At 51.4% G+C, this 14,059-nt stretch overlaps 7 protein-coding genes across 7 annotated transcripts; 2 read left to right on the top strand and 5 right to left on the bottom strand.

The window, feature by feature from the left end:
* Positions 1-581: 581 nt before the first annotated feature.
* Positions 582-983, bottom strand: PICMEDRAFT_19017 (hypothetical protein; the record flags this gene model as incomplete). Its single annotated transcript, XM_019162104.1, has 1 exon — positions 582-983. A coding segment is annotated over one exon (402 nt), but the record flags the coding sequence as incomplete, so codon positions are not given.
* An 829-nt stretch (positions 984-1,812) lies between these two features.
* On the top strand, positions 1,813-2,612 carry PICMEDRAFT_16506 (hypothetical protein). The gene has a single exon (XM_019161230.1). It carries the CDS (start codon positions 1,985-1,987, stop codon positions 2,438-2,440), a length of 456 nt encoding a protein of 151 aa, XP_019017782.1. The 5' UTR covers positions 1,813-1,984; the 3' UTR covers positions 2,441-2,612.
* On the bottom strand, positions 2,613-4,835 carry PICMEDRAFT_16505 (hypothetical protein). The gene has a single exon (XM_019161229.1). The coding sequence runs from the start codon at positions 4,754-4,756 to the stop codon at positions 2,675-2,677; it is 2,082 nt and encodes a 693-aa protein (XP_019017781.1). The 5' UTR covers positions 4,757-4,835; the 3' UTR covers positions 2,613-2,674.
* A 435-nt stretch (positions 4,836-5,270) lies between these two features.
* PICMEDRAFT_33768 (hypothetical protein) lies at positions 5,271-6,695 on the bottom strand (the record flags this gene model as incomplete). The annotated part of the gene is made up of 1 exon (XM_019162843.1): positions 5,271-6,695. One exon carries the CDS (start codon positions 6,693-6,695, stop codon positions 5,271-5,273), a length of 1,425 nt encoding a protein of 474 aa, XP_019017780.1.
* A 490-nt stretch (positions 6,696-7,185) lies between these two features.
* On the bottom strand, positions 7,186-7,656 carry PICMEDRAFT_22227 (hypothetical protein; the record flags this gene model as incomplete). Its single annotated transcript, XM_019162244.1, has 1 exon — positions 7,186-7,656. A coding segment is annotated over one exon (471 nt), but the record flags the coding sequence as incomplete, so codon positions are not given.
* A 908-nt stretch (positions 7,657-8,564) lies between these two features.
* On the top strand, positions 8,565-10,448 carry PICMEDRAFT_28095 (hypothetical protein; the record flags this gene model as incomplete). The annotated part of the gene is made up of 1 exon (XM_019162533.1): positions 8,565-10,448. A coding segment is annotated over one exon (1,884 nt), but the record flags the coding sequence as incomplete, so codon positions are not given.
* A 315-nt stretch (positions 10,449-10,763) lies between these two features.
* Positions 10,764-13,529, bottom strand: PICMEDRAFT_34010 (hypothetical protein; the record flags this gene model as incomplete). Its single annotated transcript, XM_019162860.1, has 2 exons — positions 10,764-11,094; positions 11,245-13,529. The coding sequence occupies 2 exons, from the start codon at positions 13,527-13,529 to the stop codon at positions 10,764-10,766; spliced, it is 2,616 nt and encodes an 871-aa protein (XP_019017777.1).
* Between the last annotated feature and the right edge of the window lie 530 nt (positions 13,530-14,059).

Below are 14,059 nucleotides of genomic sequence, written 5' to 3'. Positions count from 1 at the left end.
CGCATCATAAGAGCACACTCTTGTTTCCTGTTATATTTTTCCTCTTTATAAAGTCCGTTCTAGCTTGTTTTGCTTTGCTCTACTTTTTCCAACGTTCTCTAATCTCCATGCTCGTCGTCGTTGCTATCCTCGTCGTCGTCATCGTCATCGTTGCCGATGTGGTTCGGTGCGACCTGTCTGTCGGCAATGTCGCCTTCTAACTCTCGTGCTTCTAATTCGAGCTGCGATGGGGCATGCTGCCGTATCTCGTTGTCGTCTGCTTCGTCCGCTTCGTCCGCTTCGTCGTCCTCGTCGTCTTCGGCGTCCTCGTCGACGTCGCCGCCCGCAGAGTGCTCGTCTTCCTCGAGGTCATCGATCGAGTGGTCGTCATCCGGCACGGGGTGGCTGGCGCCCGCCGGCGGTCCGGATGTGGACGCGTTGTGCACGGACGAGTCGGCGTCGGACATCGTGTCATCCGGTGCGGGGTTGTCCAGCTTGATCTTCTTCACCCGGTCGGCAGCGCTGTCCCCGTCGTCGTCGAGGTCGGCGTCCTCCAGGTCGGTGGACTTCTTGGCGTCCGACTTCAGCTTCGCCCTTGCCAGCTTCTTCGCCTCCTTCTTGGCGTTGAACCGCTGCAACTCGTCGCTGAGAATCGGCGCAAACTCGCCGTACCCGACCTGCACCAGCGCGTTGATGATGTCGTCTGCGTTGACGACCTTCCTGTTCTGCAGCTTCACGATCTGCTTCGCATGGTGGTAGATGAAGTTCACAAAGAGGATGCTAGACCGCTGTATCACCGTCTGCGTGTCCTTCGCCAACAGGAAGCTGCCGCCGCTGTCGGCGCTGCCGCTGCCGACGCCGCTGGCCGACTGCAAGGCCTGCTTGCATATCTTGTTGATGGTTGCTTTCGGGAACAGGAAGCTGTCGATCGACAGGTTTTCGTTGAGCAGCACCGTGTCGAAGTTCGACTCCTGCTCGTCTTTTCTCCATCCCTTAGCCGGCATCGTGCTGTTCTGTACCAGGGGCTCTGCTTCCTTGTGTCCTTTTCTTCTTCTTCTGTTTCCCCCTCCTCCTTCTTCTATTTGCCCTCCTCTTTCATGCACCTTTCCATCCCTTTTCCTCCGCCTTGGAATGGCGACGCGTCACCACCCCCACGACAGAACCCTTTGTCGCGGTCACCTGACCCCCGCCGCATCCCTTTTTTGCGCCGATCGACCCCCTTCCCCCCGCACCGGAAACAACACTTGTTTCCGGCCCCGTCCCGCTTCCGTTCCCTCCTCCCGGGCCAGGACAAACTGACCATATTGACCGGCCTGCCACACCGCATCCTCTCCGCCTCCATCCCTCCCTTATCTCCCACCACCCCTCTTCTTCTGCACCCCTCCTCGCCCCCTCCTCGCCCCCTCCCCCCATCCGATTACTAACCCCCGGCCCCGACGCTTATCCCCTGCCCAGTAACTCCGGCCAAAGTCCCCGCCGGGGCCGGGAGACGATCGACCGCGTCTCCGTTAACCCCGCGGACAAGGTCCGGGCGGCAGCAGTGCTCTCTTTTTCAGCTCGCAGTCTTCGGTCCGAGCCCGAGCCCGAGCCCAAAACCGACGCCGAGGCCGAAAACGTAACCGGAACCAGCGCCCGTAGCCGAAACCGACATCTCGGACACGGCGGCCGTAACTCCAGCTCGCGTCATTTGTCAGGCGTGCCTCTTCACCGGGGTGTTACTACAGCCCGTTTGTAAGCATGTCGGCCAGGGAAGGCTTGCACAGAGAGGCTACAGCTGCCGTGTATGCAAAATTTGCCGGGCGGCTTCCGGAGGTATATATATATGTACGACGTGCCGGGGTGTCGGCCGCCGTTGTGGTCTGTGTGGTTGGTGGCATCTGTGTAGTGTGTAGTGTGTAACACTTCTGTTGCTTTCTCCAGGAACACCGGTTTCTGTGCTCACAACAAACACCAGACATCGCACCGCAGCGCACAAGAAATGTTCAGAAGACCGTCGCAGAAAAACATGTGCAGGACACAGCAGCAGCAGCAGCAGCAGCAGCAGCAACCACAGACACACAGCAGCGGTAAATACGGCCGAAGTGAGGCCCAGCAGTCTGCTCCCAAGCCCAAGCGAACGTCAAGCATACTCGGCAAGCTCATGAGGAGAACGTCGTCGTCCGCCAACACCGTGGCGAAGAGCGTCGAAATACCGAGCCAGCAGCCTCCACTGCTCCCGATGCTTCCAGCTGAGCCATCGTCTCCAGTCCTCTCCTCCAACTCGCAGTTCTCCTCCTATTCGTCCTCGTCGTCCTTCTCCGAGCGCACGTCATCCTTTGGCACGCTCCTCCCCCACGCACACGAGAAGCTCCCCTCCGACTGGGAGTTGCGCTACGACACCATGCTTTGCCAGTTCTACTACGTCAACACCACAGAGAACATCGTCCAGTTCGACTCGCCGCTCGAGGTCCTCACCCACTGAGGAGGTCCGTCTGCTCGGCCTCCACTCATGCATCCGTCTACACATTCAATCCTACGCCTTTTCTTTGCTTTTCTAATATTCTCCCACTTTTATTCCCTCCTAATGCCCCATCCACGTTCTGTCAATATTAATCATATAATGAAAATATAATAATAATATAATAATCATATAGTTATAATAATAATATGTAGCTAGCCTGTCTTATACATCCGTGTAGTCAGAAAAAGTAAATGCTCAGCGCAGAGGCTCCGTCGCCCTCCTGAGCCACTCGATCGCCAGAACGTCGTCCACAGCTTCCAAATGCGGCACCAATGTCTCGTACACCGTGCGATGGTACTCGTCTACCCACTTGACCTGCTCGCTGCTGAGGTAGGCCAGGTCGATGAGGTCTCTGCAGAATGGGACCATCGTCAGATACTCAAACTGCAACCGCCCGTCGTCCCCGTTGACAACCAACACGTCACTCTCGATACGGATCCCGTACTCGCCGGCCTTGTAGTACCCTGGCTCGTCCGAGATGAAGTTACCCGCCTCCAGCGGCTTGTAGTTGTACGACGTCCGGCTCGGGCTGAGCCCACACGGTCCGGCGTGCACACAGATGTAGTTGTCGATTCCGTGGCCCGTCCCGTGGCCGTAGTCTAGGCCGTACTGCCTCAACGGAGCTCGCCCGAGACTGTCGATATAGTACGACGACGTTCCAAACTTGAACCGGAGCATTGCGATGTTCAAATGTCCCTTGAGCACTAGCGTGTACGAACGCCTGAGCTCGTCGCTGGGCTTCTTGTCTCTGTAAACATATGTGGTCCGGGTTATGTCTGTGGTGCCTTCGAGGTATTGGCCTCCGGAGTCGAGCAAAAGCACGTTGTCTGTCTCGATCTCACCAAAGTTGTCACTCGTGGGTTCATAGTGAACGATAGCAGCATTGGCTCCGCTCGCAGCTATGGTCTCAAAGCTCAATCCCTTGAACTTCAACGACTTATTCCTGAATTCGTACAGCTTGTCGACAACGTCCAATTCGTTCAGCCGTCTTTTCGGGTGGTTTGCATCGAACCAGCTCAAAAATCTCACAATCGCCAAACTGTCGATCGTTTGGGATTCTCTCAAGTTCTCCATCTCAATGTCGTTCTTGACACCTTTGAGTTCTGTCAATATCGATCGAAAAACAATTTCATACGTTGAAGGGATGTTGATGTAAATCGAGTAGCTCGAGTTCAATTCGAGACATATTTTGTTGCTCTCTTTCTCCTCCGGAGACTTGTTTGTGATTGCAGGTAAATCATTCCAGATCTGATCGTACACTCTAACATCGATTCTTAGATCGCTCAGGTATGTCTGTACCTCTGCCGTCAGCTTCTTCTTGTCGATGTACAGCACCACCTCATCCATGTAGATGATCACGTAGCAGAAAAACACCGGGTTGAAGATGATGTCGTTGCCGCGTAGGTTCAACAAGTACGCAATAGAGTCAAGCATGTTCGAGACATATGCAAAGCATCCTTCTTGCTGCATCATCTTCCGGACTCTGACTATCTTGTCACTCGTGTCCATACCGGAGTATTTGTATGGATATATGGAGACCTCGTGGTTGCCAGTGTCCTTCAGTTTCCCTCTGATCGCGTCAATCAAATTCTTATCCAAATCGTTGACAAGTCGTATGTTGTTTTCGTGTGTCTTGCGGATAAGGTCGTTGCCCATGCTCCACGTGATCAACCTCGGACCGACACCTATGTCGCCCGTCTCGCCCATCTGGTCCATCTGGTAGACGCACTCGTCGATACCCCAAACCATCCAGCTAGGATATCCCTTGACACCCTGCTTAAGCAACGTCCAGTTCCCGTCGAGCTGTTCTGACGCCTGGAGGAAGTATCTCGAGTCGGTGGAGAGTGCAGCCGAATGCAGCGTGACTATGGCCACGCCTGCCGACCCGGTGAACCCGGAAATGTACGCTCTCCGCTGGTCCTTCACAGACGTGTACTCGCTCTGGTGCTCATCCTCGGAAGGTATGATGTATGCTGTGAGGTTGTTCAATTTCATGAGGGTCCGTAGCCTTTTTAAGCGCTGCGTGGAGTCGAACTGCGAGAAGATACGGATCGGCTGGACGTCGTCGTCATTTGACGAGAACGAATACGCATGGCGCATGTCGCTTGTGCCATCCATGTCGCTGCCATCCTCACTACTGCTGTTGCTACTACCACTACCACCACTGCTGAAGCTGAGGAACGACTTCAATGTTGACAAACACGACGTCTTGTAATCCGGCGACTCAATAAGTTGTTTTTCCTTTGCCGGCGACCATTTCTCTTGCACGTAGCTCATTGCTGACTTCTTTCCTGCCGATACAAAACTGTTTCTGACTTGTTGAGCTAGAGAGACCGAGAAGGGCACCGGAGCATGCACAGAAGGAAGAAAGAAGCCGAAAACCGGTTAGTGCCAGCGTCGTTCAGCTAGGGTTGTGCATGCGGTCATGCAGGAGGAGCAGATGCAGCGAAAGCGAGAGCGGTGATGACTTCGCTGCCTCCAGTCGCGGGTCCTTGACGGGAGTCATGCCTCGCACCGAGATAAGGCAGGGCCGAGATCGAGATCGAATCGGCGGAGTAGTGGCACACGAGAAGGAAGAGGGAGTAGGGGTGAGGGGAGAGGTAGGTGCAGGGGACTGGGGACTGGGGACTGGGTGGATGGGTTGATTAGGCGCTTCGGAAAGTAGACAGCAGTAAGCAAAGGGGATACACAGTAAGATATGCGGGGAGGAAAAGGGAGGAGAGGTGAGAAACAGTGTTAGACAAGAAGTGAAGAAAGAATAAAATAATGTAAGAAGTAGCATAGGCAGAAGTCATACGACAGAGTCGTCGGCGGTCTTCTCCTGGTCGGAGGCGTTGGAAACAGGCCTGGTTTGCGGTGCCGGAGACTCTGGGACGACGCCTTCGAAGCCGTTGACGTCAAAGAAGTTTCTGCGGACCTCGACGTAGTCGTAGGCGAACTCGCCGATCTGGTCCTCGTCCATTCCCATTTCCTCGGCGTCCTCGTCTGCGCGGAGCTTGCAGTAGGGTATCTTGTCGAGGACATAGCAGAGGAGGGCTGTGACGACGCAGCAGTAGCCAACAACAGCGCCTATGTAGGCGATTTGCTTGTACATCTGTTTCCAGTTGTGGTTGATCCAGCCGCCTGGATGTTCTGTGTAGCCGTCGTAGCCGATGACGTAGTCTGCGGCAAAGATGGAGTTGAAGAAGAGGCCGAGGACGCCGGCGATGCCGTGCTCGGCGAGGACATCTAAGGCGTCGTCGACCTGGAACCAGACCTTGAAGATGGTGGCGAAGTTGCAGATGCAGCCCGAGAGAATGCCGAGGACGACGGAGGCCCAGAGGGGGATGATGCCGGAGGTCGGGGTTGCGGCGACGAGGCCGGAGATGATGCCCGAGCAGAGGCCGACGGTGGACCAGTGGTTTGTTCTGTAGAAGTCGAGCAAGACCCACGTGAAGCCGCCGAAGGCGGCGCAGAGGTTGGAGTTCATGATGGCGTAGACGCTTTTGAGGGACGGGGTGACGCAGGTGAGGCCGTTGAAGCCGAGCCAGCCGAACCAGAGGAGCATGGTGCCGATGGTGACGAGGGACACGTTGTGGGGCCGGAAGTTGATCATCAAGTGCTCTTTGCGGGGGCCGAGGAAGTAGGAGATGACGAAGCCGGAGAAGCCGGACAAGATCTCGACGGGCCCTCCGCCGGCGTAGTCGAGGACGCCCCAGCGGTACGCCCAGCCGGAGGAGTTCCAGATCCAGCAGGTGACGGGGCAGTAGACAAGGGTGAGCCAGCAGAAGGTGAAGGGGATGAACGGGAGGATGCGGCCGCGTTCGCAGAGGGCGCCGATGTAGATGCAGGCGGTGATGGAGGCGAACATGCCCTGGAAGTTGGCGTAGGCCATTTCCGGGATGCCCTGCGGGTGGTGCGTGGCGTCCACCACCAGCGCCTGGTCGAGGTGCATGTAGCCGAAGTTGTGCAGGTTGCCGATGAACCTGTTGGACGCGGTGGCCGAGAACGCGAGCGAGTAGCCCCACAAGTACCACTGGAAGATGGAGATCAGGAGGATGAGGAAGACCGAGAACACCATGTGGAGCGCCGACTTGCGCCGGGCGAGCCCCGAGTAGAGGTACGCTAGCCCGAAACACATGATCAGCACCAGACAGGTGCCTGTCACGAGCGTGAGGATTGTGGCTGCGTCATACTGCGTGTCCCACACGTGGGAGACGCTTGCGGGAGAGGACATGCCTAGGCGGGTGATGCTGCGATGCCGGCGTATTTCTGACCCGACTTACACACACACACAACACCTGTCCACGACGCACCAGGAGAAGACGAGGGGGGTGAAAAGTTGACGGAGACGGCCACCACCACCCACGGAGGCTGCACAAACTCCCGGCCCATTGGCCTGCTACACACGGCATACACACTGTGCTCTGCCGGAAAACCGTTGCAGAGCAGCGAGAAAAAAAAAGGCGCCAAGCGCCCCCCGCGCCGCTGCGCTGACAGCGTTTCGCTGCGCTGACAGCACTGACAGCGCTTGACAGCAGGGCTGTGTGGCGGCCAGGCTTGACAGGCGCCGGCGGCTTATCGCAGCCAGTTGGAGCAGGGCCGGCAAGCGGGGCGACGGCATTGCGGGCCGGGCGCGGGCGCGGGCGCTAGGTGGCGGCCTGGAGGTCGATGAAGCGCGGGACCGACGCGTCGGCGGGGCGGCCGGGAACCGGCACGCGGCTGCGGAAGAACTCGATGAACTGCAACTCGCTGTTGTCCTTGCCGTGCTTGGCGTACTTGCCGTACTCGTCGTACACGGCGGCAAGCACCCACCCCTGCAGGAGCTTGCGGATGAGTGCGACGACGACGCCGACGCGGTGCTTGCCCTTGTTGGAGTGGATGAGGATCGGGTAGTTGGCGGAGTGCGCGACAACAGCAAGCAGGTAGTTGAGCTGGGCAGCGGTGGCGGCCGCCGACGCGTCGCTGGCGGCGGCGGCCGCGAGGTCGAGGTCGAGCGGCACGTGCACAAAGCCCACGGGCTGGGGCTGGCGCTGGATCCAGCGGTAGTAGTCCCAGTTGTTGGTCTTGTCGCCGACGTAGATGATGGTGCGGAGCTTGAGCGACTCGAGGAAGGGGAAGTTGATGACCTGCGGGTGGCCGCAGCGGTAGAGGTCGCTCTCGACGACGCCGAAGTTGAGCGGCGGGAAGTAGCGGGGCTCGCTGGCAAGGATCTTGAGCGACGTGTAGTGGCGGCGGGCCCGCCCGCTGCTGCCGCCGGCGCTGCCGGCAGCAGCGCTGCCGGCAGCGTCCGTGCGGCCGTCCGTCTGGCGCACCATCGTGCCCGGCGACGCCGCCAGCTGCAGCAGCTCCAGCTGCGAGTTCAACAGCTCGTCCTCGTTCGCCTCCCCCGCGTCCACCCGCTTCCCGTCCTCGTACTGCCGCAGCTGCTTGAGTATCTGCTCGCCCTGCGTCGCCATCGCTTGTCTGCTGCTGCCACGCCCTCTTCGTCGCCACCGCTGAGCCAACCTCCATCTGCAACGCTCCGAAACATGTCCGTCCTCTTTTCAGCGCCACCCCCCCCCCCCCCTCCGTCCCGCGCCGCGCCGCGCCGCCCTTTTTTGAGTCGATCGGCCCAGCCCGTCTTTTTTCCCCGCACTGCGTGCAAACCAAAACACACACACCAATCGGGCAAATAGCAGAAAAGGCTAGTTCGCCCTTGCTGCATGATGTAAACACTGCGACCGCCGCGTCGCCGTGGTGAAGAATCCAGGGCAGGCAGGGTCAGTGGTCGTCTGTTCCGTTGAGCACACGCCGGGCACCAGCACTGGGCTCGTGAGGCAGCAGGCTCTGTTTGGGTGCGTGTCCGGTGGGTATTGGAGGTTTGTTGCCCTGCGAGAGAGATTTGTGCCCCTAAAAAGAGGAGGTTGCCCTTTTTTTGCCACAGCCAGCACAAAGGATCTTGGACGTGAGTATTTGCCAGGCATCTACGCTGACAGGACACCCCAGACACACCATGAACCTGCTATGGCGCCTCATATGGGTCCTCTCGTGGGTCTCGTTCTCCCACTGCTTGGAGTCGACGGTGGTGGAGAACCTGCGCTCGTTCTGGAGCTCGAAACACACGTTCAGCAGAGACGAGCGGATCGACCTGCTCGTGAACTCGGCGACGTCTGCGGCGTCGGACCGCAACATCGGGTACTACCGGTTGCCGTTTGTGTGCCCGAACTCGTCCAGCGCCAAGCCGGTGCACCTGAGCGTGGCCGAGATCATCAACGGCGACCGGTTCTGGCAGAGCGACTACCGGTTGGCGTTCCTCAAGGACGAGCCGTGTCTGCGGATCTGCGACAGGGTGATGCACCAGCGCAGCATCGAGAAGTCGGTCGAGATCATCAAGGACGACTACATAGCGCACTGGGTCGTCGACGGCATCCCGGCGTCCACCACGTTCATCAACGACGACGGCGTCTCCGGCCCGAAAAAGTACTACATCCCGGGCTTCAGCCTTGGCTACGAGCAGGACGGCGACGCCTACATCAACAACCACGTCATGATCGTCATCCGCTTCCACAAGGAAAGCGACGACCCGGAAAAGTACTCCATTGTCGGCGTCGAGGTCTACCCGAAGTCCGTCAAGGAGGCCGTCTGCCCGGGCGCCACCCGGGGCTACGAGCACTTCAAGTTGGACCCCCACCAGGAGGAGCAGTTGGTCCCCTTCACCTACTCGATCTACTGGCGTGAAGACCCAGATTTAGAGCACAAAGACCGTTGGAAAATGTACATCGACCCTTCCACAATCGACGAAAACGGAAACATCATACAAGCGTCCTCCAAAAACACAGCCATCCACTGGGTCTCCCTCATAAACTCTTTCGTTGTGCTCTCTTTCGTATCGATCATCGTGGCCTTCGTCCTAATGACAACCTTCCGCTCAAATCTCGCTTCAGAGTCCGCCTCTGAGTTCGGCCAAGTGGCCCAGTCCTCCTTCACCCCGCCAGTCTTCTTGAACCTATTGTCCATCCTTACAGGCTCGGGCATACAGTTCATCTTCACCTTACTAGGATCCGGTCTACTGTCCTTCGTTTTTTTTAGAAATACCTTTGGACAGCAAACAACCATCTTCTCTGCCGTCATTGCAGTCCTGATCATTGGCGGCTTTTTTGCAGGGTTTTCTTCGATACAACTGTTCAAATTGTTCAGCACTTCTTCTGGAGAATTGAATTTAAAGAAAACAATCATCATCTCCTCCTTATCGGGAAGTGCCTTGATCACCTTGTCCTTGATCGTCGTCGTCATTGCAAACGCTTTGGTCTTCGACTCAGATTCTCCTAGGTCTTTCAAATTCGGCACTTTCATGTGCTTATTTCTCATCTACGTCGTTCTACAAATTCCAATCTCAGTCATCGGGGGTATCATCTCCAAAAATTTCAACTTACTCACAAAACTCCTAGTTAAAAAGATGCCAGATTTTGTTTCATCTTCCGTCCCACTGAAGAAAGCCTCAAACAAGCCTTTGCCAGCCTCTTCATCGAGAAATTATCCATTCTATCTCAAACTTCCATTTTCACTTTTGATACTCGGGATCTGCCCTTGCAGTATCGTCTTCATCGAATCTCGTTTCCTCTACGTGGCGTTACTGGTCGAACGAGCCTCAACTTCTTATTTCATGTACGGTTTCATAATCTCAGCTGCGATCTTATTACTGGTGGTAATGGTTGAAATCGGTATAATAGCAACATACCTCAGATTATTGAATGTTGGCTCACAGGTCAACTGGCAATGGTGGACTTTCTTAACCTGTTCTTTCTCAATCTGGATCTATCTCGTCCCCTTATCGATCTACCATTTGATTTTCAAAATGAAATTGCTCGATTCGGGCTCCCCAGTCTTATACATGGTCTATACCACAATCCTGAACACAGTCGTTTCAATCGCTTGCGGCTCCTTGGCTTTGTGGAGTGCAACCATGTTCGTCTATGCTGTCGTTTATTCGGCGGGTACAAAAGAGGACTAGATACCCTGATACCAGACTCAAAACCAGAATAGAAAGATAAAGTCCAGCATGCAGGTTCCCTGTGTTTCTTTCTAGTGTGTAATTAGTTCATTTTTATTATACCTTTCATGGCACATATAGTGTACCATTCGTTTCCTCTAAATCTATTCTCCCTTTCATCTAATAATACAGTTAAATAAACAGTCAGTATTAGGACTCTGTCCGTTTTTAATTGTCGTTCGATATATTCTAAAAAAAAGTAAAAACAGTTCATTTGAAATCACGCCCTCATCGGAAAAATAAGGTAATAATAAAAAAAAGGTACCACTCCATTCAATTGGTCTTTATGTATGCCCTGTTCAGGTTGTATATTTCTCGGCACAGAATGTACCAATCAACCTCTCTCATTGACCCCCGGCTGTTACTCACAATATCATACTCTTTTTCCTCAACGTATTTGTATCTCGGACTATCTTCGTATTTCACAATACTACTGTTAAAATCAAGTTTAACCATTTGGCTATTATCGTCCACTTCGTCTTCCTCCTCGGACTCAATCACAAAGTCTTGCTCAGGCTCCTCACAGATGGAACCAATGTATTTCATCTTCGTAGTATTGGTCCAGAACCCTGCGCTCACTCCACAACCATTGCTGCTACTGATGCTATTTCCTCTGGTCGTCGAAATCGAGGATCTTTCGCTTTTCCCAAGATGAGTGGTAAATAATGTAGATGTAGATGAAATACTCCCATTTCGTATATCTTCACACAAATTCGGTATCTCAACTTTTTGGTCAACTTTTTCGGTAACGGACCCAATATTAATTTTCTTCCATTTTGAAGGCTTCTTAGCCAGCAGGTATTCCTCCCACTTGAACAACTCATACATCAATTTCAAATTGGGCTGGATTATAACATTAAGACGACGTACTCGCACATACATATAAGCACGAGCAAGACTCAACTTTAGCCGCTTCATCACTTCACCGATACACACTGTAGCAGATCTGGAAACACCAACTTGACAATGTACTAATGCTCTCCCATTATTCTCGTAACAATCGTTGATAAAATCAAGAGTATGATCTATGGTTGTTATAAGGGTTCCGATTCCGTCATCATTGATATTAGGCAATATGAGCATTTTTTTGACATTCAACTCGTATCCGCTATTTTCATCCACTTGTCCTTCGACAAAAGTGATTATTTCACTACCAGATTTATGAACCTCTTTCTGGTGCTTGAATAATTCACACCAGGAAACTCTCTCCCCCACACTTACTATATAATCAATTTTCAATCGTGATAACAAGGGGATGGAACTTGCATGTGTTAATGAACCGAGATACAGGTGTTTCAAAATTCTCGAAGGCAAAGAACCGTGAACTTCTGCAAAACATCCATCAATCTCAGGCTTCACCTTTGCCGAAACTTTTTTCTTTCGATCAGCGGTTGATGAGACGTTGTTTTGGTTGAAAAGGCTGTGATTTGATCTAATTTGGTTTGATTGTATGTTTTGGTTCCCTCTATATTGCACCACATGATAACCTGTACTAGTAACAAAAGAAGATGCATTATGAATCCCTGTATTTCCAAAGTTGTTAGTTCCACTATAGCTTCCAACTTGGCCAACAGACGTTTTCCTCTTTGGCATAAGAAGTGACGATCTTATCGACTTTGAGTTTTCTTCAAAAAGGAATTTTTCCTTTGTTTCTCCAGGAGTTTTCAAGGGGGAGAATTTGTTCATTATAGTCTCTAATTTTGAAAGTAGTATATAGTCTGTCTTGAATATGAAAAATGGCCTACCATAATCCATATGTAACTTCAAAATTGCTTCGTCCAAACAGATATCTTCAGAATACATGAGGTAGCACAAAAATAACAAAGATGATTCAGTGTATCCATCTGAACAATATATAAGCCCGGGAAAATTATCATCACAGATGTAATAGCAGAACTTGCAAATATTCACAATTGATAAAATATCATCGTCAGACATATCAGCCAGTGATAATGAGCCTGATGGTGGGAACTCTATATTAACAAAATCGCAATCAGAAAAATTGTCATAAATCAGTCTCAATTGGTCCAACGTAGGAATCCGAGCACCTTCAACACATTTGATATAAAATTTCCAAACAATCAGTGGAAAAGTTATCAGCATTTTGTCAGATACCTCAGAATTCGTTACTCCTTCAAAATCATGTTTTGTGAGTCGTACTATGGTATTTTCTGCGTTGCAGTAGAGAGGTGATTCTGACTGGTTCTTTAGCATTGTCTGCACTTCCTGTGTTGATGCAACCTCGATATGTTTTCCATTGCTTAGCTGTATTTGTAAACATTCATAGTCTGTTATGTTTCCCATCCATAAGCTCTTTGACAATGGAGTTGCCGTAGACATTTTTGAAATTTCAAGTCGTTCTCTATAAAGATAGTTGGAATCCCAATTGTTAAACACACTAATGTCATACTTGGAACACAGTTCATCATCCCTTTTCAAAGAAGCGGATTCATCTACCACTGGGATTGACAACAGATCTGCATTATTCAAAGCCTCCATATTTGGGTCAGCTAGAATGAACGTGTTGTACTTCTGATTGTTCAACAAGTTAGGGAGATTTTTCTTTTTGACAAGTTCAGGGTGTTGCTTCTGATACACTATCTGTGCAATATGCAAAAGCCGTGATAAACTAACACATTTACATTTATTGTTGACAAAAGTGTCCTCTGTTTGATTTACATTGAATTCATGGTCCTCTCGATTGAAACAATAGACAATAAAATCTGAAATATTGCTAATTTTAGAAACTTGTATATGGAAATTTCTTAAATTGATACCTATTTCAGGGTCTAAATTTTTGAACACTGGTATCAGCTGTGTAATTATACAATCTGTTATTATTGTTTCAGGATGATAATATTTGAAAACTTCGTTTGGTAAAATTCCTTGAAGGTATAGCTCTAAATTAATTATATTTGAATAGGAAATCAAAACATCTCCGGGTGAAACGGTACCTTTAATCAGGCCAGTTGATTCCGTTATGATACTTGCAAAATTAGGTGTAATCTCACCATTGGCATTGCAAGACCTTATTGGCATCAAAAACCTTACATCGGGTGTTTTTGTTAACTTTGCCACATCATCCATTTCTTCTTCTTGTTCTTCACTTAATTCCTCCTTTTCTAACTCTTCTTCTGCCTCATCGGAGAACCTAGCTTTCCTGAAATTTTTGGAACCGCCAGTAAAATCAACACCTTCCTCATCATCACCATCGTCATCATCGTCATCATCATCATCATCATCACTATATTCTTCCAAAGAAGAATTATTTTCGTCTAACGAAGCAGGTCTTTCAAAGCTTATGATCCTGGGTTTCCTATCTTTAGTTGGATTTATATTGTTACTCAAAAAGCTGATTTGTCCGTAGTTCAATTTATGGATACCATGTAGCCAAGGAAATAGCTTATCTACTTCTGGGAAATTTTTGTTGTAATAATTTAAGAGAGAAAAAATTGTTTCTTCATTTGATAAAAGTTTACAATGGGTCAAAGTCGGAATTGATCTATAGGACGAAAAGTATTTCAGTTGGTGGTCAAATGGATTTAATTCATTGAACTGTAATGTATTAA

Source organism: Pichia membranifaciens (genome assembly GCF_001661235.1).
Source record: "Pichia membranifaciens NRRL Y-2026 unplaced genomic scaffold PICMEscaffold_3, whole genome shotgun sequence".
Taxonomy (NCBI): domain Eukaryota; kingdom Fungi; phylum Ascomycota; class Pichiomycetes; order Pichiales; family Pichiaceae; genus Pichia; species Pichia membranifaciens.
Note: the sequence above shows the minus strand (reverse complement) of the source record. Positions and strands in the feature narration are given on the sequence as shown.

Coding starts and splice junctions, on each gene's coding strand:
- PICMEDRAFT_16506 (XM_019161230.1), top strand. CDS start 1,985: ATGTGCAGGACACAGCAGCAGCAGCAGCAGCAGCAGCAGCAACCACAG.
- PICMEDRAFT_16505 (XM_019161229.1), bottom strand. CDS start 4,756: ATGAGCTACGTGCAAGAGAAATGGTCGCCGGCAAAGGAAAAACAACTT.